The following is a 25,510-nucleotide window of genomic DNA, read 5'->3' as shown; positions in this document are numbered from 1 at the left end:
ACCAGCCATAGTTTGCAGAATCAATTTAATTCATTTCTGACCTTCATGTTTCATTTGAACATGAAGCAGAACCAAGTCATGTGACAGTAATGTTAAATCCAAATAAATGCCGTAATCGCTCGCATTTGGGTTTTGTGCATTTGCATATTTCCACGTACTTGAGACCCTGAATGGTTGATCACGTGAGGTTATGTAGCTCACCTGTTCCCCTGGTAAAAGAATGAAGATTCTTCTTGGTGGCAACAACTCTAGTTTCCAAATCTACACACACAGTTTTGAATTATATCACTGGAGATCCAACCTGCCTAGATATTTGCACGCATTTCACTTCTGCAAGCGCAGCATTCTGAGATATTCAGTATTCTACTTATTGTCCAGTATAAGCAATTGCTTGCTGCTTTATCTGGGCAGAGAGCTTGGAATTCAATGGGATTTGTGGGACTTTCCCGTAGCCTAAAGACAAAGGGCCTAATTATTCCATAAAAACGACTGAACTGTCATAGTCGCACAAAATCGAGAGTTCTTCAAATTTGACTTTGTTGGACTTAAAAGCAAAACTGATCCAAACCGGAGAAAGTTCTGATTGGATTTTGGTTTGATTTAATCCGTTTGGATTTTGGGTTCAGTTCAATGCTTTTTTCCCTACCTGGTAAGCCAACCAAGGACTGGCATTGACGGCATTCCTGGAGATATCTCTGAGATGAACCGTCCCACTCTCTCTAACGAGGAGGATGCCATGGTTGCAGGAAGTTAACATGGGGGAGGAAAGAAAATGGGGGAAAATGAGTGGGGAACAAGAGATTCTCTAATTGGACATGTTGAAATTACAAGACAAAGCAGGCAGGAGCTAAGAAACTTTCTGCTACTAATGATTAATAGAAATAATATAGAGAAGATCATTCAATGATGTCAGAGACGAGAGAGGACCAAGATTACGTTAGCTAGTCTTTTAGCAGCTAGCAGATTGTTTAATACCAGATTTCTCCCAAACTACATACTTTTTGGGTGCATCAGAATGTCTTATAATTACCCTTTTGCATCAATTTAGCTCATAAGAGTTTACAAAGCTATTACTATAAAAGCCTAGGTACAAATCCCCTGTTCAGGTTTAATATTTCACTTCCATTATTTTGTTGTATTCTTTTACCTATATTGAAATATGTGTGTTGTTTTGCTACATGTGTGGTCTTTTAAAGTGTGGGACACATTATCTGTCACCCTACTGCACTAGAATAGCATCTGTTGAAATGGCACCTTTGTCATGGGATATGAATAGCTTTCTCATGACATAAAAAAAATTCTTAACTGCTATCGGTATGTAAATGTTTCAACGTAATTATATTTAACATTTGAATAAATGTAACACTAGTTTATGAATCTATATTATGATTACCTGGTTGGTATAAACAAAACACACATTGGGCGTCAGTGAGGGGATGTAGTTTCTCCCAGTGCTTTCCTGTGTATATCTCTGCGGATAAACGTAGATATGTGACTTGGGCATCCTTTATGAAACAGATCTACAGATAGACAACCGCAGCCATTTTACCAGCAGAGATTTGTTTTTCCTTTTATCTGTAGGTTTGGTTCATATGTGTTTAGAGTCATGGACATCTATGGGTACACTACTATACTCTAGTAACTATTACAGAAACCAATGGCGTCTTCAGTCTAAAAGCAAAGAAGGGCTCCACAAACATGTGCTAAAGTGTGTTTCTCCTCGGTTTAAGGTTGAAGCAGTTTTAATTAAAGAGCTTGAGTTTTAGGGATGGTGTTTTACTTAAGATTAAGGCTGGATTTAAAATTTGAAGAGGTTCAGCTCTTTGTGCACAGAGGTTCTTACACTGCAATAAAAGTACAGCCTACTGTATGCACCCCTGTAAGTGTGTGCCTATGTGGGGATTTACATGCAAAGACACACGCTCACAAAGTACACGCCTGTGCTTTGTTATCAGTGCAGAATGCCAATCTTGACAGTAAGAGGGGTTATTAATGCTTACCATGGTGCCAACGCTGTACGCTGCAGCTGGTGCAATCGTGTGGTGGTATGGGTCTGCAGCTGCATAGACTCTGCCATAACTGGAAAACAAGGAGACATACTTTCAATTTAAATCCAGTTGAAGAGTCACCAATTAACTCATTTTAGGTAAGCCAAGAGTAGGACAAGGTACTCCCATTTTGATAACACTGTGGTCACTTAAATATGATAACATATTCAGAGAGTCAGCCTACGACAAGGTTTTACAATCTACATACGAGCTGCTACTTTTCGAAGGTTGAAGTAAAAGTATGAGTAAAATATTTCAAAGTATTTTTGTCAGGTAGAAGTAAAAGCAAAAATTCTTTAGACGCAGCAGTTAATATTTGGCATTGTACCCTAACTCTATGTACCCCGTAGTTAAAAATCACATACAGCTCAGATACATTGCTTGGCTATCTCCTCAATTGAAATCATGCAACAGTTCTGAACTAGATCTGTTCTTTTCTAAATTCAAAGTGTAGTTATTTTGTTTGTTAATTGGCTTCATATATAATTATAATATTTCTCGAGTAAGTACACCAGAGGCATGAAGAATTTTACCACAGAGCTCCAAGCACTGCTATAATACAGTAATCAAATTCAAGTGGTTAAGTATCAACTTTCTACTAGAGGGCACTCCAGTGCAGAATTAGTGACTGAAGATTATTCCATGTGTGTATGGTCTGCCATTGAATGCTATCACTGGACTGTTTCTCATTGAGCTTACTAATCTTCTGTTACTTCAACTAAAAGTAGTTGGTATATAAGCCACATTTTCAAAAAGTGCCACATCTTTCAGAAACCTGATTCTTTAAATTTTAAAGGGAGTTAAAATTTTCAAGAATCACATGCATGTGTGTGTGCGCGTGCACACACACACACACACACACACACACACTTGGACATTTTCTCCTCAGTGGTTGCATGATCAGACTTAATAGGATTTGTCATGAGAAAAAGGTGCCCTCACATCCATCTACACCACAGACATTTCAAGCACAAATACCTGGCTAATAATTGCTTGCACAGCAAATTCTATTTGTGTCACTATTGCATTAGGGTTTGAGTGAGTCACTGTTTCAAGGAGACTTTGAACAGTTGGACATGAGAATTTGGTCACTTTGATGGCCTTACATTTTGTAAACTCTGGTGGAAACAATGCAAAGTCCATTTTATTTTATATCTAACCTAGTCATTGCCATAAATAATAATCCCAAACATGATCAACTCTAATTAAACCAGAAAAAACTTTTTGAGGCAGTCACAGGAAAGAAAAAAAACAAAGTCTTGCTTTTGCTAAGATGCCATTATAAGTCATTGAACTGGCCCGGCATGAATAAGACCTGAAAATGTGATGATAGAGCATAGAATCAAGCTGGCTTATTTATTTATTGAGATACGGCACAGAATAGACCCTTCCAGCCCACTGAGTTGCACCACCCAGCAATCCTCTGATTTAATCCTAGCCCAATCATGGGACAAGTTACAATGACCAATTAACCTACCAACTGGCGCATCTTTGGACTGTGGGAGGAAATCGGAGCAAATCTGCGCGCAGTCACAGGGAAAACACAGTGGCAGGAATAGAACCCGAGTCGCTGGTACTGTAAAGCATTGTGCAAACCACTGTGCTACTGTGCTGCCCAGCATGGAGTTCAGTCCTGAGAGACACATGCTGGGTTGATGGGCTCTGTCATAGATGCTGTAATTTAACACTTGTGTGCCGATATAATATGAAGGAGATAAACTGTCCATCATTATCGAAAGCCATTTAAATGTACACGCCATATAGAAGAGGCAGATAGCTTGAAAAAGTGGGGAAATACGCGTAAAAATAAAATTTTGAAAGTGGAAGCAATATATGAAACAATTCAAGAATACATCAAGGATAACCTGGGAGCCAATTACATGTTTTACCTGGTTGCTAGGAATTTCACTGTTAAAGGAAAACTATATTGGAAAAACTACAAAGAAAATCTGAATCTGTCCATAGAAATCACATCATGAATTCAGTGCTGACGAAGCCAGACCGACATATAATCAAACAAGGAAATATTTATTTCAGTCATCCATCCAAACTTTCAGAAACACTTTGACTGCTGTAGAAATGAATGTTACTCAGAATTAAATACTAATGCTAATTTTTCCTCTCCGGTGAGCCATTCGCATTTGGTAAAATGATCAGCAGTGATGTAAAATGAAATGGGTTAAAAGAAACTTGCATTTAAATTCCTTTCTGAATATCCGAAGCTGTAGCTTTTAACCAGCTGCTGTAATATTCAAATAACTTACAGTTACTTAACTTACAGTTAAGCATTGCTGAGATTTATTTTGCACTCTGCTTTACACCTTAACCCTCCTCACTTGCTGTGTAGGATATAATGTATATGAGAACTCAGACATGACCAATAGACCCTGGGTGCTATTTCTTTCCCCGTCAAAATTAACCCACAAGGGTTAAGCCTTATGAGCATTGCTGGGGACATAATATTCTAAAAGGGATGGGGAGATAAGATTTCAGGAAGACATAGTAAAGTCTCTGAAATAATCCCAGGTGTTAGTAGTGCCAGTTCCTCTTTAAGCTTTGAGTCTGATGCTCCTCTTTCCCTCAATTTTGAACTTGGACTCTGAGATTAATAGTCTAACCAGCTGTTTCTCTCAAATGTAACATGCATACATTTGAGGGAGCGATTGACCAGCAATGTACAATGTGTAAAACAGAGATTCAATAGATGTTTGTTCTTATGCAACACACACACAAAATGCTGGAGGAACTGAGCAGGTCAGACAGCATCTGTGGAAATGAATAAACAGTTGATGTTTTGGGCCGACAACCTTCTTCAGGACTGAAAAGGAAGGGGGTAGCCCCCCAGAGTAAAAAGGTGGCGGGGTATAGATGCTTGCTGGAAGGTCATGGTGAAGCTAGATGACTGGGAAAAGTAAAGGGCTGGAGAAGAAAGAATTTGCTGGGAGAGGAGAGTGGACCATAGGAGAAAGAGAAGGAGGAGGGGACCTAGGGGGAAGTGGAAGGCAGATGAGAGGAGTAAATGGCCAGAATGGGGAAAAGTATAAGAGGGGAGGGGGACGGAATTTTTTTATTGGAAGGAGAAATCTTGTTTCTATGATCCTTTCTGTTCTGCCTACCAGGGGAATGTGGAAACAGCATCCTAAATTACTTGAGCATCTAGGTAACACACTCGTGAACTGTACTTTCAAACCTATATCAGAAATGACCAGGATTTTTTCACGTTCAGTCTTAGAAATATGCAGAATGAACTGCTGTTATCCAGACTGGTCACCCCTGGATGCCCGGACAACAAAGAGAAGCACGTCTGCCTGTGAAATCATTCCAGGGGGAGGTTGTTGGAAGTTAATTGTAACTGTGAATCTGGAGACTACGAGACTGGGCTCCCAGTGAGAGCCCATGACCATTGAAACGCACTGTTAAATGAAGAATAACTACCTATGGGAAGCTTTGGAGAGAGACATTGGGATCTATTAAGCCAAGCGAAGAGTTTTCAGTTTCAGGAAAGCAAGGCAAGAGAAGAGATGAAAATAAATTAGATTGAAATGGAAAATAAGTGTAAATATTTATTCAATTTTGCATTGTTACTGAATCCTAATAAACGTGATGAACTGTATACAGTTTACGAACCATCATTTAATAAAACTTTTTCCCCCATTCTCTTGTCTTGGTGGTTGAATAGTTGTGTTATGAGCAGCTATGCACTGTTTAGGCCTTGTGTGTTCAGCTTTGCAGTTGCTTAAAGAGTTAAAAGAATTTATCTTTTCATTACGTTCTTGTTATGAGCTAATAAATAATTTTTAATCATACATTTGTTTCAAACCCATTTAAAAATTACAGCCTCGCCTTTAGCAAGGCTGCTCTGGTAGTTTCTCTTTTGACAGTCTCCTCTGACATGTATTAATAAAATGAATGTTTGCTGGAAAGGCTCATGCCATCAGTTATAACTGAATTCCGCAGTTTCATCTTCTTTTGGCCAAAGAAAAACTTTTTAAAACTGCAAATGTATTGATCTGTGTGATTGCCAACAAACATCCAACATCTCAGATACTTCGTTAAAGTGACAGACTGCAAATGAGGTCCGTGTGCTGTAGATAACAAGGCTGCAGTGAGTAACAAAGCAGACTTAACCAGGAAAGGGAGAATTCTGAGAGAATCAAGTTGATCGTGCTGCAAATGATGTAATACTTTAAATGATATATCCATTTAAATCTGACATCTTTCCACTCAGAGGCTTTTTATGAAAGGACAAATGTCTGGGACATTTCAAAAGCCAGAAAGCATCTACCTTTGAATAAATTCACATGCTTTTCATCTGGGAGAATCCTTTAAAACTACACATACTACAAATTGACAAACTAATTCAGTGATGCAAACAGTGATTAGATCCCCTGAAGGAAGATGGCTGTCTTAAAAGGAAAAAAAAAACTGAAACGTGCTAAAGAAAATGTCGAACATAGTAAACGTAATTTCCCGGTCTCTTTATATGCAGCATCTTGTCCAGAGCTGTATGGACATTCTGAAAAACAATAGACATGAAGTATTTATAGTGTTTAACAAACTGGAACTGAGGTAAAATTGATTGACTACAATTTCCTGACTTATAATTTTCTTTTTCCTTTTTAAGCAGGAACATAATATTTGCTCTTTCTAGTGGTTTCAGTTTAGAAAAGTTTTGGAGAAGTATGGTAGTTATCATTGCCTTCCATACTCTGATAAATGAATGTGGGATTAATTTTTACTTCTATTAGCTGTTCAAAATATGTTCCTTCAGTAGTGAATGATTTGCTTTCCGCAGGCATTCCCTCTTTGCTGTTTTCACCTTCCACTTTTCCCTTGGGCAGTTATGTCAAATCTGAAATCTTCAGCATCATTACTGAGCTAGTTTTTACTTTTCATTCCACATTTATTTAATTGACTGAATTTAAATTAGTGGAGTTTAGTTCCAAGCTTCTGTAAAGCAACCAGCCCAGTGACATCATCAGTTTGTTTCTGTACACTGAGCTAGTGTGGTGAAGATATGGTTCAGTCATATTGGTAACGCAAAGAAACATATCAACCAAGGCAGGTGTATGGGGTTAAGGTGGATAATAAATCAGCCATGATGGAATGGTGGAGCCAACTTTATGGGCTGAATGGCCTAATTGTATTCCTATGTCTTATGGTCATTCTGGGACCCTGATTTGTGAAAAAAGATCATTTCTTCAGCTGGGACATTGGCATTGCAGTTCTGTTCACTGTTATAGTGGTAAATCACTGAGGGTCAAAAAAATGGCCTTGAAACTATAGTGGGTCTTCTCCAAAACAATTTTCAATAGGATGACAATTGTCGGTTCTTTGACCAAGTGGAGTGAAACACTCTACCTCAGTATCATATCATAAACTCACATGTATCATAATGAAAATCAACCTAAAAAGGGAAATATGTACATGATGCAAAACGAAGACTCTGACTATTGTCAGTTATGATTTTTTTTTCAAACCAGGACAAACTCCACCCAGTGGTTAATCCAATTTATTTAGCAAATCTTGAAAGTTAATGAGGTGTCCAAAAACACAGATACGGTACTGTGCAAATATCTTAGGCACACACACACGCCTAAGACTTTTACACAGTACTGTAATTGTATAGAGGAGAGTGGGTTTGTAAATCTGGTGGGAGCAAAGAATTTTGAGAATGGCAAGGGTAAAGCATTGCAGGAAGGATGTGGGACAGGAGGAGTGCCACGGCTGGGAGTGGTGTCTCAGCCCTAAGACACTGGCAAGGACTTTTGATTCCATACAACTGGTTTATTGATCTTTACAGAATATCTCTCTGGTGTTTCCCAATCCATCCCCTCTCCCTTCCCCTTTCCCAACTATGATTCTTTTCTCCCTGTCCCCTTCTCACTCTCAGTCCACAATAGAGACCCATATCAGAATCAGATTTAACATCACTCACACATGTCATGAAAGTTGTTTTTTTGTGGCAGGAGTATAATGCAATACATAAAATTATTATAGTACTCTGCAAAAGTCTTAGGCGCCCTAGCTATATATACGTGCATATGCCGAGACAAACGTTGGTGCATTTTATAAAGAATTTATGGAAATTCTTGATATGCCATAACCAACAAGACAGGACCAGAGATGGAAAATTGAATTGAGCTGGATACCTATGTTCATTCAGCATGAACAGTGAAGTGAAAGGCTTCCTCCCATTGAGTCCTATGCACCTGGCCATTTAAAGCTGTGTGTTTTATATAGGAGTATGGACAAAGGGACTGTATTAGTCATCCCCACAGCTTCCACAGTCTACTTGAGCAGGTCCCATTTTCCTGCATTTGGTCCATATCTTTACCATCAATGTACCTTTCCAAATGCAATTATTAGCTTTATATGATGAAGAGTCCATAACAACAGTCACATTGGAAGATTATAACCTCAGCTTTAATAATTCCATTGTCACATGTCAGCTAAAACACTTAAATAGTCCAGAAATTTCCTGTCATCCTTCACCAAGAACTGGCATTGCTGTTTTCTCCAGTAAGTCTGAACCTATGAAGCAATTGAAATTGAAGATTCACCTAAGTTTCATAAAGTGAGCTGAAGAATTAGGTTTGAAAATATTTTTTTAAACACACCCACTCCACCCACTTCTCCTGCTGGAACATTCAAATCCCAAGCAACGATGTAGGAGAAAAGATTTCTCTAGGGATCAGCATTAGCTTTTGATTCCACACTGATTTAAAATGAAGCTTCACTTGCAATGTTCTCATTTGTAGTTTGGTGTCTGCTTATGGCACATAAAATGTTGCACAGAGGTAAAGTTCTGCTACTTACATTAAGGGATGCAGAGGCATCAAGGTAAGGAAAGGTTTGGCCACCAAAGAAGGAACTTTTCAATCAAATAAGACCATAAGATATCAGAGCAGAATTAGGCTCTCTTAGCCCCAGTCTCCTGCCTTTTTCCCATCTCCCTTCCTACCCTTGCATAGTGATCACTCACTGCCAAAAAACTTGTGCTTGGTCATTCCACTGTTGGTAAAGTCTGGCAAAATCACTGGTTTGATCTTTATGATCCTGCTGCCCCCAGGGCATATAGAAAACATAGAAACATAGAAAATAGGTGCAGGAGTAGGCCATTCGGCCCTTCGAGCCTGCACCGCCATTCAGTATGATCATGGCTGATCATCCAACTCAGAACCCTGTACCAGCCTTCCCTCTGTACCCCCTGATCCCTTTAGCCACAAGGGCCATATCTAACTCCCTCTTAAATATAGCCAATGAACTGGCCTCAACTGTTTCCTGTGGCAGAGAATTCCACAGATTCACCACTCTCTGTGTGAAGAAGTTTTTCCTAATCTTGGTCCTAAAAGGCTTCCCCTTTATCCTCAAACTGTGACCCCTTGTTCTGGACTTCCCCAACATCGGGAACAATCTTCCTGCATCTCGCCTGTCCAATCCCTTTAGGATTTTATACGTTTCAATTAGATCCCCCCTCAATCTTCTAAATTCCAACGAGTATAAGCCGAGTTGATTCAGTCTTTCATCATATGAAACTCCTGCCATCCCAGGAATCAATCTGGTGAACCTCATAGACAGAGATGTCGGGGACAGAACTTTTTCCACTGGCCTTCCAACATGGCACACTTTCACTGATGATGCATGGCAAAGAAGGCATGGGCAAGTAGTTCTTGATGGACTTGAAACCACAACAGAAGGGCAACATTTTCTAATACTCAATTGGTGGATCAGTTTTCATTGTCCTAATCCTCAGCCTTTCTCTTAACTGTAAAGGTATGAGGCAAGCTATCAGAAAACAAATATGGGAAGTATAACACAGAAACAGATCAGGAAAATCAAAAAAAAGCTGTAAATCTGAAATAGAAAATGTTGGAAACACTCAGCACATTTGGCAGCATGGTTTTCTATTGTTTGCTCTTTCTTAATTTTGAGAAAGGTCTTTAATTTGTTTCACTTTCTACAGATGCTACCTGACCTGCTGAGTGCTTCCAGCAGTGTTTTTATTGCAGAAGGTGTCTATTTGACCAGTGTTAATGTTTATTCTTCGCGATAATCTTGATCTATCCTGTTTCATTTAATCCTACCAGCAAAACCCTTTCATCCTCTATATTCCCCATTTTTCTTTTTACCTTACTTTATTATAAAAGCATCAGTAGCTCCAAGAATGAGACCAGTCTTCCTGCTTTTATTGTGATCTCCAAACTACATTTGTTCTTTGAACAGAAACCAGGATAAGAAAGAATGGACGGAACCCAAGCCCATCCACAAGCTTTGGACCTGATGCCCCAGACAAAAGAATTTCACAGCACAATTCACATTACCAACAGATATCAAGCATATGGCTGACAAGAGAAATTAGGGATAGTATCAATTCCAAAGAAGAAGCATACAAATTAGCCAGAAAAAGTGGCTCACCTGAGGACTGGGAGAAATTCAGAGTTCAGCAGAGGAGGGCAAAGGGCTTAATTAGGAAGGGGAAAAAAGATTATGAGAGAAAACTGGCAGGGAACATAAAAACTGACTGTAAAAGCTTTTATAGATATGTAAAAAGGAAAAGACTGGTAAAGACAAATGTAGGTCCCCTACAGACAGAAACAGGTGAATTGATTATGGGGAGCAAGGACATGGCAGACCAATTGAATAATTATTTTGGTTCTGTCTTCACTAAGGAGGACATAAATAATCTTCCAGAAATAGTAGGGGACAGAGGGTCCAGTGAGATGGAGGAACTGAGCGAAATACATGTTAGTAGGGAAGTGGTGTTGGGTAAATTGAAGGGATTAAAGGCAGATAAATCCCCAGGGCCAGATGGTCTGCATCCCAGAGTGCTTAAGGAAGTAGCCCGAGAAATAGTGGATGCATTAGTGATAATTTTTCGAAACTCATTAGATTCTGGACTAGTTCCAGAGGATTGGAGGGTGGCTAATGTAACCCCACTTTTTAAAAAAGGAGGGAGAGAGAAACCGGGGAATTATAGACTGGTTAGCCTAACGTCGGTGGTGGGGAAACTGCTGGAGTCAGTTATCAAAGATGCGATAACAGCACATTTGGAAAGCGGTGAAATCATCGGACAAAGTCAGCATGGATTTGTGAAAGGAAAATCATGTCTGACGAATCTCATAGAATTTTTTGAGGATGTAACTAGTAGAGTGGATAGGGGAGAACCAGTGGATGTGGTATATTTGGATTTTCAAAAGGCTTTTGACAAGGTCCCACACAGGAGATTAGTGTGCAAACTTAAAGCACACGGTATTGGGGGAAAGGTATTGACGTGGATAGAGAATTGGTTAGCAGACAGGAAGCAAGGAGTGGGAATAAACGGGACCTTTTCAGAATGGCAGGCAGTGACTAGTGGGGTACCGCAAGGCTCAGTGCTGGGACCTCAGTTGTTTACAATATATATTAATGACTTGGATGACGGAATTAAATGCAGCATCTCCAAGTTTGCGGATGACACGAAGCTGGGCGGCAGAGTTAGCTGTGAGGAGGATGCTAAGAGGATGCAGGGTGACTTGGATAGGTTGGGTGAGTGGGCAAATTCATGGCAGATGCAATTTAATGTGGATAAATGTGAAGTTATCCACTTTGGTGGCAAAAATAGGAAAACAGATTATTATCTGAATGGTGGCCGATTAGGAAAAGGGGAGGTAGAACGAGACCTGGGTGTCATTATACACCAGTCATTGAAAGTGGGCATGCAGGTACAGCAGGCGGTGAAAAAGGCGAGTGGTATGCTGGCATTTATAGCGAGAGGATTCGAGTACAGGAGCAGGGAGGTACTACTGCAGTTGTACAAGGCCTTGGTGAGACCACACCTGGAGTATTGTGTGCAGTTTTAGTCCCCTAATCTGAGGAAAGACATCCTTGCCATAGAGGGAGTACAAAGAAGGTTCACCAGATTGATTCCTGGGATGGCAGGACTTTCATATGAAGAAAGACTGGATGAACTGGGCTTGTACTCGTTGGAATTTAGAAGATTGAGGGGGGATCTGATTGAAACGTATAAAATCCTAAAGGGATTGGATAGGCTAGATGCAGGAAGATTGTTCCCGATGTTGGGGAAGTCCAGAACGAGGGGTCACAGTTTGAGGATAAAGGGGAAGCCTTTTAGGACCGAGATTAGGAAAAACTTCTTCACACAGAGAGTGGTGAATCTGTAGAATTCTCTGCCACAGGAAACAGTTGAGGCCAGTTCATTGGCTATATTTAAGAGGGAGTTAGATATGGCCCTTGTGGCTACGGGGATCAGGGGGTATGGAGGGAAGGCTGGTGCAGGGTTCTGAGTTGGATGATCAGCCATGATCATAATAAATGGCGGTGCAGGCTCGAAGGGCCGAATGGCCTACTCCTGCACCTATTTTCTATGTTTCTATAATATTTAAAGCTGGATAACTGACAACCATGCAGTTTTGTAAATAAGGTGGCCTTTAAATATGAACACTGGATAAAACCAGGGATGCCCATCCCTTGTGGTCAGAGTAATTTAAAAGATATTCAGCTTTTTGGCAGTTGGTAGCTGACTTGCAATTGAATATCTCACACTTGGGATTTACACAATGCTGACAGTTCTACTCTGGAGATCTAGTGAGATTGTCGGTCAGTATCTCAGCACTATCACCATCGAATCTTTCAGTTAGCAGCTCTCCAGCTCACCCTTCCACCTGTACGATTGGTTTGTACTTTGCTACATCAGCCTAAGCAACAGCCAACTGTTAGTCAACCTTTTGAAATCTACAAAATAGTATGAAACCCTGGAAATTCAAATAGGCCTCTGCCCTACTTTAGGCTTGTTGCTAATGAAGTTGAAGGAAATTTTATTCGTTTAGGAACTTAAATTTTGATGCAGGTGTAGAAATGCATTCCCAATCAGTACAACTAAATGTGTTCCATAACTGTATCAGTTAGATCTCTGAGGACCTAACCCAGTCCCAACATATCAATGCAGTTATAATGAATGCAAGACAGTGGCTAAACTTCATTAGGAGTTTGAAGAGATTTGGTATGTCAACAAATACACTCAAAAACTTCTATAGATGTAGTGTGGAGAGCATTCTGACAGGCTGCATCACTGTCTGGTATGGGGCGGCGGCGGGGGGTGGTGCTACTGCACAGGACCGAAAGAAGCTGCAGAGGGTTGTAAATTTAGTCGGCTCCTAGCCTACAAAGAACCCAGGACATCTTCAAGGAGGGGTGTCTCAGAAAGGCAGCGTCCATTATTAAGGACCTCCAGCACTCAGGAGATGCCCTTTTCTCACTGTTACCATCAGGTAGGAGGTACAGAAGCCTAAAGCCACACACTCAGCGATTCAGAAACAGCTTCATCCCCTCTGCCATCCAATTCTTAAATGGACATTGAACCCATGAACACTACCCCACTTTTTTAGAATATATTATTTGTTTTTTTGCATGATTTTTAATCTATTCAATATACACATACTGTAATTGATTTATTTATTACTATTAATGTTTTCTTCTATATTATGTATTGCATTGAACTGATACTGATGTTAACAAATTTCACGACACATGCCGATGACAATAAACCTGATTGTCATTCTGATTCTGAGTTTGTGAATAACAGTGTGAATTTCATTGGTAGAAAATTATGCGTCAAAGTGCCTATAGTGCATATAGTTTTTAACTAGTGGTGAAGATTCTTGATTTTTTTTTCCATATTTTGTTTCCAGTGCGTAAACGAGAAAGAATCTGCGAGGAAAATGGACTCCCCAAAAAAGGCAAACTGGGAGAAAATACATATTTTAAATTCATTTGATTGGATCCGAATGTCACCCACAAGGCCAGTATTTATTATTCTTCCATGTTTTCCCTTAAGAAGTTGGTGATGAGCTACCTCACTGAACTGGTGCAATATTTGCATTGAAGGACCCCACTGAATTGTTAGATAGAGAGTATCAGGATCTCGTGCCAGTGATGGTGAAGGCACAATAGTGTAATTCTACGTCACTGTGACCTGATGACAGAGCTGCAAGTGTTCCCAAGTTCCCGCAGCTTTGTCTTTCTTGGTGCTGGAGAAACAGTGTGAGTAATTGAAGTGTATACTATGGATAATGCACAATGCACCGTGCTGGAAGCTGATGTTCCAACCAGCACATTGGAAGAGATGTGCTGGTGGCACGTGAGCTTCTCTCCTAAAGGGATGTGTCTGTTTCTGGATGGTTCAAGAGTTTTTTTGGAGTTGTGCTCATCCAGCCAAATGGAAAGTTTTCGATCACATGCCTGACTTGCTCTGTATATTATTGAAAGGCTTTAAAGTCTTACAACAGGCTGCAGGATACCCAACTTCTTACCTACTCCTGTGGTTACAGTTTTTGTGTGAAAAATCCTGAATTTGATGATGGGTCTTTTAGCCCCAGTAACGCCATAGATCGTCAAGGGTAGGCAGTTAGTCTCTCTCTTGCTGGAGAAGGCTATTATCTGATACTTATGTGGTGTGAATGTTACTTGCCATCACCACTTAACTGAATGCAGACAAATTCCTGTTGCAAACCTCCAAGGACTCAGGCTACGTCCACACTAAACCGGATAATTTTGAAAACGCTGGTTTCGCGTAAAAACAATAGGCGTCCACACCAGGCGTTTTTCAAAATATCTCTGTCCACATTAGAACAGATATTTGGGCGAATCTCCTCCTACTAAGCATGCACAGGACACACAGAAAACAAGCAAAGAGGAAACGGTATACTTGGTGCGCATTTGTCCAGTTACAGACTAGAAAAACTTAAAAGGAAATTTCCAAACAAAAGATCTGGTGCGTGTTCGTCCAGAAACATTTCCTACAGCCATAGTCTCTTCACCGATGAAAGGGACGACAGCTACAACTACATGCAATAAGGCTTGTTACTGGGCAAAAGTGAAATTTGCTGTTACCTTATTTGTTTGCCTTTACTTTTGCCATGTCTTTGTGTATTATTTTGCTGTATTTAACATGTGCAATAAAACGAGTTACTGGGCAAAAGTGACAATTGTATCTATTGAATGTTTGCACAAGCAATACATTAGTAATGTTACACGAGCGTGGCAATGGATGAACCCAAGTGCAGAACACGGGCGTGGAATCGGTTTCCAGTAGAGTCTTTACCCGAAGTCTTGGGTTTGGAGAGAATCCAGGAGCGGTGCCAGACTGAGAACTAACAGTCCTAGGAACCATGAAACGAGGTTACTCACACCAGAGTCGACCAACGAACTGGCAGCTCTTTGTTGTGATCACAGGGTCTGTATCCTGCATTTTCTGATGGAAAGCAGGTGTGTGTAGTTAGTGGAACCTGGGAATGATTGGAAATTAAATGAGGGGATTGTGGCCCAATTCCTGAGGTAAATAGTAAGGTGGGGGATTGCCAGAAAGGACCATGACAAATAAAGCGCCTTGTTAAATATATAAAACATGTCTGCATCAGTGTTATCTTGTATTTCCATACAATGTTACATTAGGTTGTTACACATCTATTGTCAGATATTGTTGTTGTGGTGTTGGAGGTTGCGTTCAAGAAAACAATGAAATGCTGCATTGCCGCACTTGTTGCATTTGTTCTGGCACGTCATGACAGCGTTTTTAAAATTACCCCGTACACACTACAACGCCCAACCGGCATTTTCAGATTTAAACACTCTGGAGAGTGTTGCAGAAAAGCTCCGTTTTCGGGGGAGGAAAACGCCGTTTCAGTGTGGACAGAGGGTCAAAACGAAGAGAAAGAGCTTTCGTTACGGATTTATCCGGTCTAGTGTGGACGTAGCCTTAATTTCTTGCTGATGCAAATAGATCTTTGGGCAATTATCACTGAAAGCCCCACAACTTATGATGGAAATGGTGTCTAGAACATGACCCTGAGGGACTTACACATTCACCTCCCCCTGTGCGAGGTGTGACTTCAGCCTTTGCAGCATTTTCACCTTAATGCTCACTGACCACAGCTAGTCAGTCAAAAAGATGCCTTAATGCTATAGGTACTCAATCTCCTGTCACCTCGAGAGTTTAACTGTTTAGAACACATTTAGAATATGTCTGCAATAAAGTCTGGAGTCAAAACATGGTCCTGATAAAATCCAAACTCAGCCAATTATTGGTGAGTATGGACAGTTTGGCAGCATTGCTGACAACATCTTCCACCACTTTGATAAGCATTGTGAATAAATTCATTGATAATTTGCTAGATTTTATTTGTCCTGCCTTTAATGGACATGAGCAATTTTCCACATTGTTGGTAGATAACAGTGTTGTAACTACACCGGAGAGAGAAGCACAGCTAGCACTTGAGAATGTCTTCAGAACTAATAATGGAACATTGTCTTATCCTACAACCTTCACTGTATCTAGTGCTGTGTTCCATTTCTTGATGTAACATAACTGAACTGACTGAAAACTTTCGGGACTTGGGAAGCTGAGAAGGAACATTTGGATGAAGATGGAGGCGAATTCTTCAGACTGGTTTTTGACTCAGACAAGCTGGGCCCTGCCATCATTGAAATGGAGATGTTCTTGGAGCTTCCTCCTCCAATGCAAGGCTTCATTGTCTAGAACCATTCAAAACCAGGTCTTTTATCTGGAGGCTCAGTTCTGTTTACTGCATGCTGCTCTTGCTGGATCACTTTACCGGGGTGAGACATCATTTTCAGGTATGCCTGAAATCGAATCAGGTTTGGTATCCTCGCTTGATAGTACTGGAAGTGAGAGGAATATGCCAGACCAGGAGGTTACAGATTGTGATAGAATACAAGACAGGTGTTCTGGTTCGGGCATGAGGGAGATGGTGAAGGTCACTGTGTTCCTCCAGCTCCCATCTTCTCCATCTATAGAGATCGTCACCACAGAGTTCATGTGTCGGTACTTTGGAACACCTCCTTACATCTTAATATGAAAATGGTCCAGATTCTTTTAGAAAAGACAGGTCTCTTTACCTTTGAAAATCAAGCCCTGAAATGTGTCAGTGACATTAGTGTGGCACATACAGTCATAGAACACTACAGCGTAGAAACAGACCCTTTGCCCTATCTAGTCTATGCAGAATGATTAATCTGTCTTGTCCTATCAACCTGCACTTAGCTCATAGCCCACCCTACCCCTCCTATCCATGCTATCCAATTTTCTCTTAAATGTTGAAATTGAGCCCGCGTGCACCAATTGCACAGGCAGCTTATTCTACGCTCTCGCTACCCCCTGAGTGAAGAGGTTCTCCCTTCCTACTGGTGTCTCAGTCTAAAACATATAGTTGGAATATTTGTTAACGTAGCTCATTTGGCAAAGTGTAAATCAAAGCTGCAGGATCAAACTCAAACACACTATGGAGTGCGTCACGAGGCACTAAATCTTCTCAGGGTTGAGATGACCATGATGCTCTGCTTAGGTTCTAATCCAGCTGCTTATGACAAATACACGCTGTTTTGGGAGGCCTCTGCTACCCGCCACACGTACTGGGAAACCATGGGCTAACTGCCACTACTTGTAGCGCATTAAAATTCACGGCTGGAATATTGCAAACAATAGCACCTGCTTATCAGTGGTCAGTGCTACAGACTGCTTATGGGATGCCTCCATTCATATAATCTACAAGCAATACCTTTTTGATCTGCTCCAGCCTACAGTTCCTCATCTATCTGACACTAATTTTAATGGCCATAATGATTTCAGTATCATTCCCATACTCACAGTACGATACTTTTTCAGCAGAGATTGAAATATCAAACTTTTGCCTATCCCTATATTGTGATCCAATTATGAGGCCCTGAAGCATACACATAAATTTACAATTGTTAGATTTTGGAGGGGCTCATATGGGTGCCCTCAACTCTTCAAGGCACTCAGTAACATTGTGTCACTATCTTAGATGATTATTGAGAGATTTGTGCTTGCCCAACCACCCTTAAATATATCCCTATATGAACTCATAAAATAGCTTATTCAGAGCAGCACAGTAGAGTAGTGGTTAGCACAACGTTTTACAGTACAGGAGACCCGGGTCCAATTCCTACTGCTGCCTATAAGTTATCCCGTGACTGCGTGGGTTTCCTCCAGGTTCTCTGGTTTCCTTCCAGAGTCCGAAGCCGTACTGGTTGGCGAGTTAATTGGCCATTGTAAATTGTGCCGTGATTGGGCTAGGATTAAACAAGGTGATTGCTGGGTGACATGGCTCGAAGAGCTGAAAAGACCTATTCCATACTATATCCCAATAAATAAATAAATAATAATTTTGCTCAATTCTGTTCTCATTTATAAGGAAATATATATTTTCATTAGATACAGTTCCGAGAGGGTGGACTAGAGTGGAATAGTCTGATGAGGAACGGGTGCATAGCAGGGTCTATATTCATTGGAGATTAGAAGAATGACATGTCCAATTCTTAGAGGGCTTAACACGTTAACTGCAGGGAAGATGCTTCCTCTTGTGGGAGAGTCAAAGATAAGTGGGCAGAGTCTCCGAATAAGGAAGAGCCTAGAACTGAGATGAATTCCTTGCTGCAGAAAACCTCCAGTGGCTAAATCGTGAAATATCTTCCTGGCTAAAGGAGGTTTTCAATCAATAAAGGAATCAAGAATTATTGGGAGGGAGCAGGAAAGTGGACTTGAGGAAAGTAAGACTAGTCATGATGTTATTGATTGTTGATGCAGACTCAAGGGGTCAAATGTCTACTTTTGTTCCGACTTCTTATGATCATACAATCAACTTGATAATAAATTTAAATCTTAACCCACAATGAGGAATGAATGGGTCAGTGGTTCCTAGTTTAAATAAATCCATTGTTACCTTAACATCATACAATAAACCTTAATTTGTTTACAATCATGCTTATATACACCAATATATAACCAACATTACTTTTGAACATGACTTTTTCCTGAGATTTTAAGGTGTGCAGAATCCAGGAAATTAAAATGCATTTAACAAACATTTGGCAAATAAAATAAAAACCAGGCCAGTAATAATATTATAAACTTCACGGCAGGCAGGACTCAATGTTGTCATGGAGGCTTTGAGATCAATGTAAGAGGTGAATGAAGAGACAATTTCCACAACAAGAAGAAATGAGCCTATAAGTTAAGCAGAGAGTCTGCTTTAGCTGGTCATACCTGTCACTGTACGCTGCGGCCGCAGCTGCTGCGGGCTGGGCATATCTGTATGCTGCGTAGCCTCCCTGCAACAGAAAGAAGAGCTCCGTCACATTCTATGTGTAATGGACTGGTACTGCCATAAATGATGTTTGCTCTGGAATGCAGAGGCGGTGAAATGTTCAGAAGTGTGGAGCAGCTTTAAGCAGGAGGAACTAGTGAGGCAGTGAACTGATAGTCACTACCTATAACTTCAAGAGCCAGTCAAAGCACTCTTGTGGCCCTTTACTGTGATTCACTAGGTCATGATCAGTGTTAAAAGTGAGGCCAGGACAAATTCCCCATGAAAAGAATCCTGCTTCTTTAAGTAAGTGCCATGTACTAAAATGATGCGTAATTTCAAACTGCTTCAATAGGACAAAGATCATTAATGCGAAAAGTCTGTGAGACATGTTCACTGATATCTTGACATGACCGGCCACTGTAGTTAATTGTCTATCCATATTCTCAGATGACAAGAAAATACAAGCAGACACTTTAGAAAACAAACAGAGTTAATCCTTGCCTGTAGAATGCTAAACCCACTTACTTCCCCTAGTGAATTACCTTGGCTCGTGAAGATTAAAATCTATGTAAACACTGAAATCTAGCATCAGGGAATGTTTCGCTTTGTTAATTATTTGGGACCTTTCTAATTACTACACTATTTTTCAAGGACTTGCTTGGGATTTATTAACCTCATCTCCTTGTAAACTCTGACAGTGCTGAATTTCTTCCTTTTGCAAAGTTCCAAAAGAAGCTTTTAGCAGTGGTAAGATTTGTAGTTCTTTCAGATTCTTTTTCATCCTTGATGTAAAAAATAATGGTGTTATGGATTTGGTGCTGCTGCTTGGTGCTCAGCTTGAACTGCAGTTGTAGAGCTCTTAACTAACACATAGATGTGTTTATAAGTGAGACACGGGAGAATTGACGTGCCCTGTAACTATCCATCTTGCCCTCTCCAATACATTAATTGCTAACACTAGACTGAAGAAAACAATTTAAATGTTTTGTGGCACAGCTACAATCATGTTGCTGTCAGCTCTACCAATGCTGAAAATACCACAGAACCTGGCCTTGCTAGCTTAATGGAATAATGCTGCTGATATCGATAACAGTGAAAATAAGCAAGGGGATAATGTACTCGGTGTCAACTGTAGGGAAGACAGTGTGGTTGGGTTCACGTTCTTGTTGTGAATTCTGTGACTACTGGGGACACTTGATGGAAGTAAAGCCTTCCCATTTATCAGAAGATTTCTATACGAGAATCATTAGCAGTGGGAATCCATTGGTGGCGGAGATGCTTTTCTACAAAGGAAGCGGCTTGGTGTTGTTTTGAACAAAAGGACCAATTATATTGCGTCGTCAAAATTCCGGCAGTTAGAATTCACTACGGATAATGACAGGGATATGTGCTCGGACCCGGAACACTTGAATGGACATGCGTGGACAGCATTGCTGAAGCTTTGGGTGGGGGTGACCTGGGAAAGTGTTTCGTGTCTCAGCAGTGCACATTTTAAGGGAATCAGGCAGTACTGAGACTTGGATGAAAGATGCAGAGAATATGGCATTGACAGATCGATCTGAAATCTCAATAGAGCTAAACCCCTCACCATGTAACGCACGGTGTTAATTAAAACACTGGGATGCAGCCTGGGCCCCTGGCATCATGCCATCCTATTCACTGTTGAAGCAGCAAATGAATGAATGGACTGGGTATTGCCGGGTCCCACTGAGGGCTGCCTATCTAATAAAGTCATCCCCTCCCTCCCCCTTATGGGAGTTTTTGGCTCATTAACATTCAGATGGGATTTTTTTAAAATATTAACCTAGAAATTAAATTAAAAGGTAAAAGAAATCATGCTGAAGATAGCTTCAATTATACAGCTCTTCAAATAAATCTCTCATAAACCTTTCACAAGGATCTTAAATGATTCCTAAACAGCGGCCCTCCTCCCGAAGGTTAATGGTTGTTTCTTCACAATCTACTGCAGACAATAAATCTAAGGTAATTTCCTCTTGGTACACTGATAATCTGGGTTCAGACCCCAATTCACAGCATATATAGCTACTTCTCTATGTCTCACTATCACTCTGTCTCTGTCTCTCCCTGAACGAGAGTTCCCTTTTAAAATACAAATTGTCCAAGAATGTTTTGGAATCTTTACTTGTTATAAAAGCAGTTAAAGTCTCACATTGCGATACTTTGTTGCTGTGGATTCCTTCTTCCACAGAAACTGAGTGGAAAAGCTTGAAACTTAATTCACTTTGCAACCTTGTTAGTCCTGAAAGGAAGAAATTGTTTGGATCAACACATCCAGGTCACAGTGGTCACGTAACCAGATGATATCATCCATTTCTCTCTGGGTGTTAATACGTTAAGCAGCCCTTCTGATTAATATAATTTTCATGTTTAACTGATTTCTTTTGTCTCTATTAATAATGTTCCAAATACTCACAGGCAGTTTCTGTACCTGGAGACACCACTGTGAATTAAGTTATTTGGCCCCTCAGGCCGTGTACCACCATCCAGTTAGATTACAGCCAATTCATCTTAAAGTCTCTGAGGAACGGTAATCTGGTGAATGCTTTGGGAGCTGGTTACTGTCATGCACTGGTGTACATAACATCAGGATAAATGCCAGATGTACCTCACTGTAGAAGCAGATTGGGAAATTCAACCAAAGCAAAGAGTTAACCTACAAAATACACCATTAATCTCAAACATCTGTTGCATTTAGGTCACCTGACGTGTGTAACAGGGATGCAAATTGGTCACAGAGTGTAAATGTTCAGGACGTTTTAGGCGCAAGTATAATTTATACCTGGTGTAAATATATATACCTGATATACCTAAATCAGGTATACCTAAAGTCCCTTTACTTTCGGTGGTTGTCTTTTGTTTAATGTATCTATCAAAGTGGCTTGTCCCAAGTTATGGAGCCTCCTGTAACTATTCCCTCGATTGCACTTGTTCAGGGCTCTCTTCAAATCACCAGATGACTTTGCCTACGAAACGCTGGAGAAACTCAACAGGTCAGGACTCCTGAAGAAGGATCTCAGCTCAAAACGCCGACTGTTTATTCCTTTGCAACAATGCTGCCTGACCTGCTGAATTCCTCCAGCATTTTGTATGTTCTACTCTGGGTCTGCAGCATTTGCAGAATCTCTTCTGCGTATATGACTTTGCTCAATCCTTCTAGGAATTGATCGGTATTTTATCTCTCCTTGAATATATCTGAATAGCATAAGCCACATTAAAAATCTATAAACTTCTTGAATTTGAGGTTCTTGAAAGTGTGCCTGACATGTCATAATTAAGAAAGTTTATTTTTTCTCCTAAGAACAGAGAGGTGCAAAGAGAGAAACTCTCTTGAGGTTTCATGCAGTAAATGCACAATACAATGACGTATTAGTGTTGAGCTTGCTGTTGAAATTCCGTTCCATTGAAATCATGGAAATGAACATTGGAAGTGGAGTAAAATGCACTAAATGCTACCACATCATGTATTAAGCATACGTACCCGAGGCCAGATTTTGTGACATCAGTGCTTTCTTTGGGCAAAGCAAAATTTTAAGTCCACAGAAATTTCACCAAACATTGTTAGAAGGATGGACACCTTCTACTTTATAACTCCCACGTTGTATCGAATGAAGATATGTCAAATCTAACATTCCATGCCCAATCTAATGCAATTGTATGTTAAAAACTTCCAAGAACGCACAAATATTAAAGTTATGTACTTCAGCAATGTTTTGACCAGGGATTAATGGATGAAACCTTATTGAGAAACACAAGCTGATTCATTTATTGCACCATTGAAAACTGTATGGATAAATATCAGACGTACTTTGATATCCAAGTTTAGGAATTTACTGTGGGGAGCATAATCAGTAATTTACATCAGAAATCACACCAAATTGCTGTCATTTTCCCAGAATCATAAAGCCAAATACTAAATGAGACTATTTGGCCCAACATGCCACACCTATATTTCATTCCCAATCTTGTAGGAAAGTGCAGTAACATTACAGTCAGTACTGTAAACAACTTTGCCCAAGGGTGGTGGAGAATTTGGACCATATTTCTTCCAGAATAAAAATTAAAGTTTGAAGCCATCTGATCCATTAGTCACGGACATTAGGCACAGCTTGTTTAAGAACCTGCGATTGGAGAGGCTTCCCAATTTTTCATGTCATTCTCACCGATGTCATTAAGATACATTCATAGGAACATGACACAACGCAAGACCTAGATCCATTCTAGGAAAACAGCAGAAGCAGAAACCAGAAATATGACTTTGATACCTGCATGCCGAAAATTTTAGGCTAGTTTTTAAAGAGGGCTCTGAACAAATGTACTTCTATTAAAATTCACATGTGCAGCTCTTTAGACTGGGGGAGTGGGGGTGGGTGAAACTATTACTGTATAGTAAACCTTGGTGTGTACAAAGGCATTGAATTTGGGCATCTGAGCCCTGAGACACTTGCATTCAAGGCACAAAATAACCATCTGGCATACATGAGGGCTGAAATTCAGAACTAGTTTAATTAAGCACATACTGGCACATTTGTACTCATTTCCTTATCTTTTTTTATGTTGGAATTTACTTTAAGCCCTGCTGCCTATTTTTATTTGATGTACCAAGCAGAATGTACATCCATTTGTCCCTGGACTCCTTCATCATGTTTACACAACAGCTTTCATTCTTAATTAATTAATTTGTTTACAACCATTAACTTGCTGTTTTATATGATGTTTTACAGCATGGAAATGCGGGCATCTCTTTAATGCTGATGGTGGTAAAAGAACTCAGTGCTTCACGAGCCAGCCTGAATATGAATGGCAGCCCTTTGGGATATTGTGCTGTAGTGCAGCCCAAGGATACTTATTTCCATGAAACCATCATAGTATAAATACTGGCTGCAATGGAAGGCAGTGGCTTACCTAATAGACCCAAACTTAAAAATATATTTCACATTATAAAGTTGTGCAATAATTAAAGGTGGTCTTTACCCCTCTTCCCTACCCCCACCCCTATCCCCCAAGCCGTCAGACTGTAGATTGCATATTGTGTGGCATAAGGTACCAGCAAACCTTGCCCGGTGTCTCAAAAGGAGACACTGATGTCAACCGCAGATGTTCGAGATCTCTTTTTTTCCTACATCATTGACACTGTAGACAGCACAGCCTACAGCCCGATGTCACAGCCATAACCACCCTCCCATCTCCTCTCCCACTCTGACACACACATACACAACCGTGCTCCCCCCCCCCCCCACACACACACACAAACACGCGCGCGCGTCCTGGAATTGCTTAAGCGATGGTGATATCTATTTACTTAAAGAAGTGTGTTTGTAGGTAAACTCATTTTGCTTTATAGTCCATGGTAATGATGAATATCTGACATGAACTGGACAACTGATGTCTCAACTCACGATAGTAGGATTAATTCTTACAGCAAAATGAGAAAGGCTGCTTAAGGCAGTAAAATGTAAGTTAATGGCGACTGAAGCAAAATGAATTTGAAAGCAAAACTCTGACTTTACTGCAATCTGAAATAAAAACCATAAATGCAGAACCATTCAGCAGTTCAGGCAGCATTTGTGGAAAGTGAAACATAGTTTTAAGGTGAGAACCATTTATGGGATGAAGGCTCATTGCCTGAAACTTTCCAATAAAAGTTCATCAACCTGAAATGTAATCTCTGACTATCTCCTCATAGATGCAATCCAACTTGCTGTGTGTTTCCAGAAGTTTTGGTTTTTTGTTTTGTAAAAAAAATTGGCAAGTTTTGTGAGTTCCTGTACCCTAGTCACCAGCAGTCACTGCAACTATAGCTGAATCTGAAAGCTCTCTATTACCTTTTTAGTCGAATACTCCTGTTTTGTGCATGTAGTTTGGTGCTCTGATCATGGCTAATGAATAACAATGAGGCAATCAAACAAACCATGAAGAATGAAGGCAAAAAGATTTAATAACTGGGTAATTAAAAGCTTTGTGAAAAATAATTGCAAATCTGCTCTAAAGACGGATCAACAATTTTTGCTAGACATTTTCAAAGTCTTCCCCAGTCAAGTAAAACGGTGAAGGTTTCTGCAAATCTGTGAAGAGAGGCATAAAAGGATGCAGAGTGCTAAAGCAAGCAAACTTTACACGTCTATTAAGTCCAAGAAATCTAACAGACTAGAGTTTCCTGAACTTCAGCTTGGATGTTGAGCATGGAGGAAAATTACATTTCAAAGATTGTACTTCCAACAAAGAATTCTTTTTTCCTTGGATTTTCCATTTGTTGGAGTTGAAGAGTATACCTGCTTTCCTAGCTGGAGAGGGAAGTCCTTACTTAGCCATTGTGAT

The 25,510-nt window shown here is 40.2% G+C and overlaps 1 protein-coding gene across 15 annotated transcripts in view; it reads right to left on the bottom strand.

Annotated features, from left to right (window-relative positions):
• rbfox3a (RNA binding fox-1 homolog 3a) overlaps nt 1–25,510 on the bottom strand; it is a 1,578,835-nt gene that overhangs the window by 8,315 nt on the left and 1,545,010 nt on the right. For all 15 annotated transcript variants that reach the window (XM_063074393.1, XM_063074392.1, XM_063074398.1 and 12 more), the window contains 4 exons: nt 19,132–19,196; nt 2,001–2,079; nt 1,394–1,471; nt 647–719 (listed from right to left, as the gene is read on the bottom strand). In XM_063074393.1, coding sequence (XP_062930463.1) covers nt 647–719; nt 1,394–1,471; nt 2,001–2,079; nt 19,132–19,196 — 295 coding nt within the window. The remainder of the gene's footprint in view (nt 1–646; nt 720–1,393; nt 1,472–2,000; nt 2,080–19,131; nt 19,197–25,510) is intronic.

The sequence above is a fragment of the Mobula hypostoma genome, chromosome 22, assembly GCF_963921235.1.
Source record: "Mobula hypostoma chromosome 22, sMobHyp1.1, whole genome shotgun sequence".
NCBI classification, from domain to species: domain Eukaryota; kingdom Metazoa; phylum Chordata; class Chondrichthyes; order Myliobatiformes; family Myliobatidae; genus Mobula; species Mobula hypostoma.
This window is presented reverse-complemented; position numbering and strand designations above follow the sequence as displayed.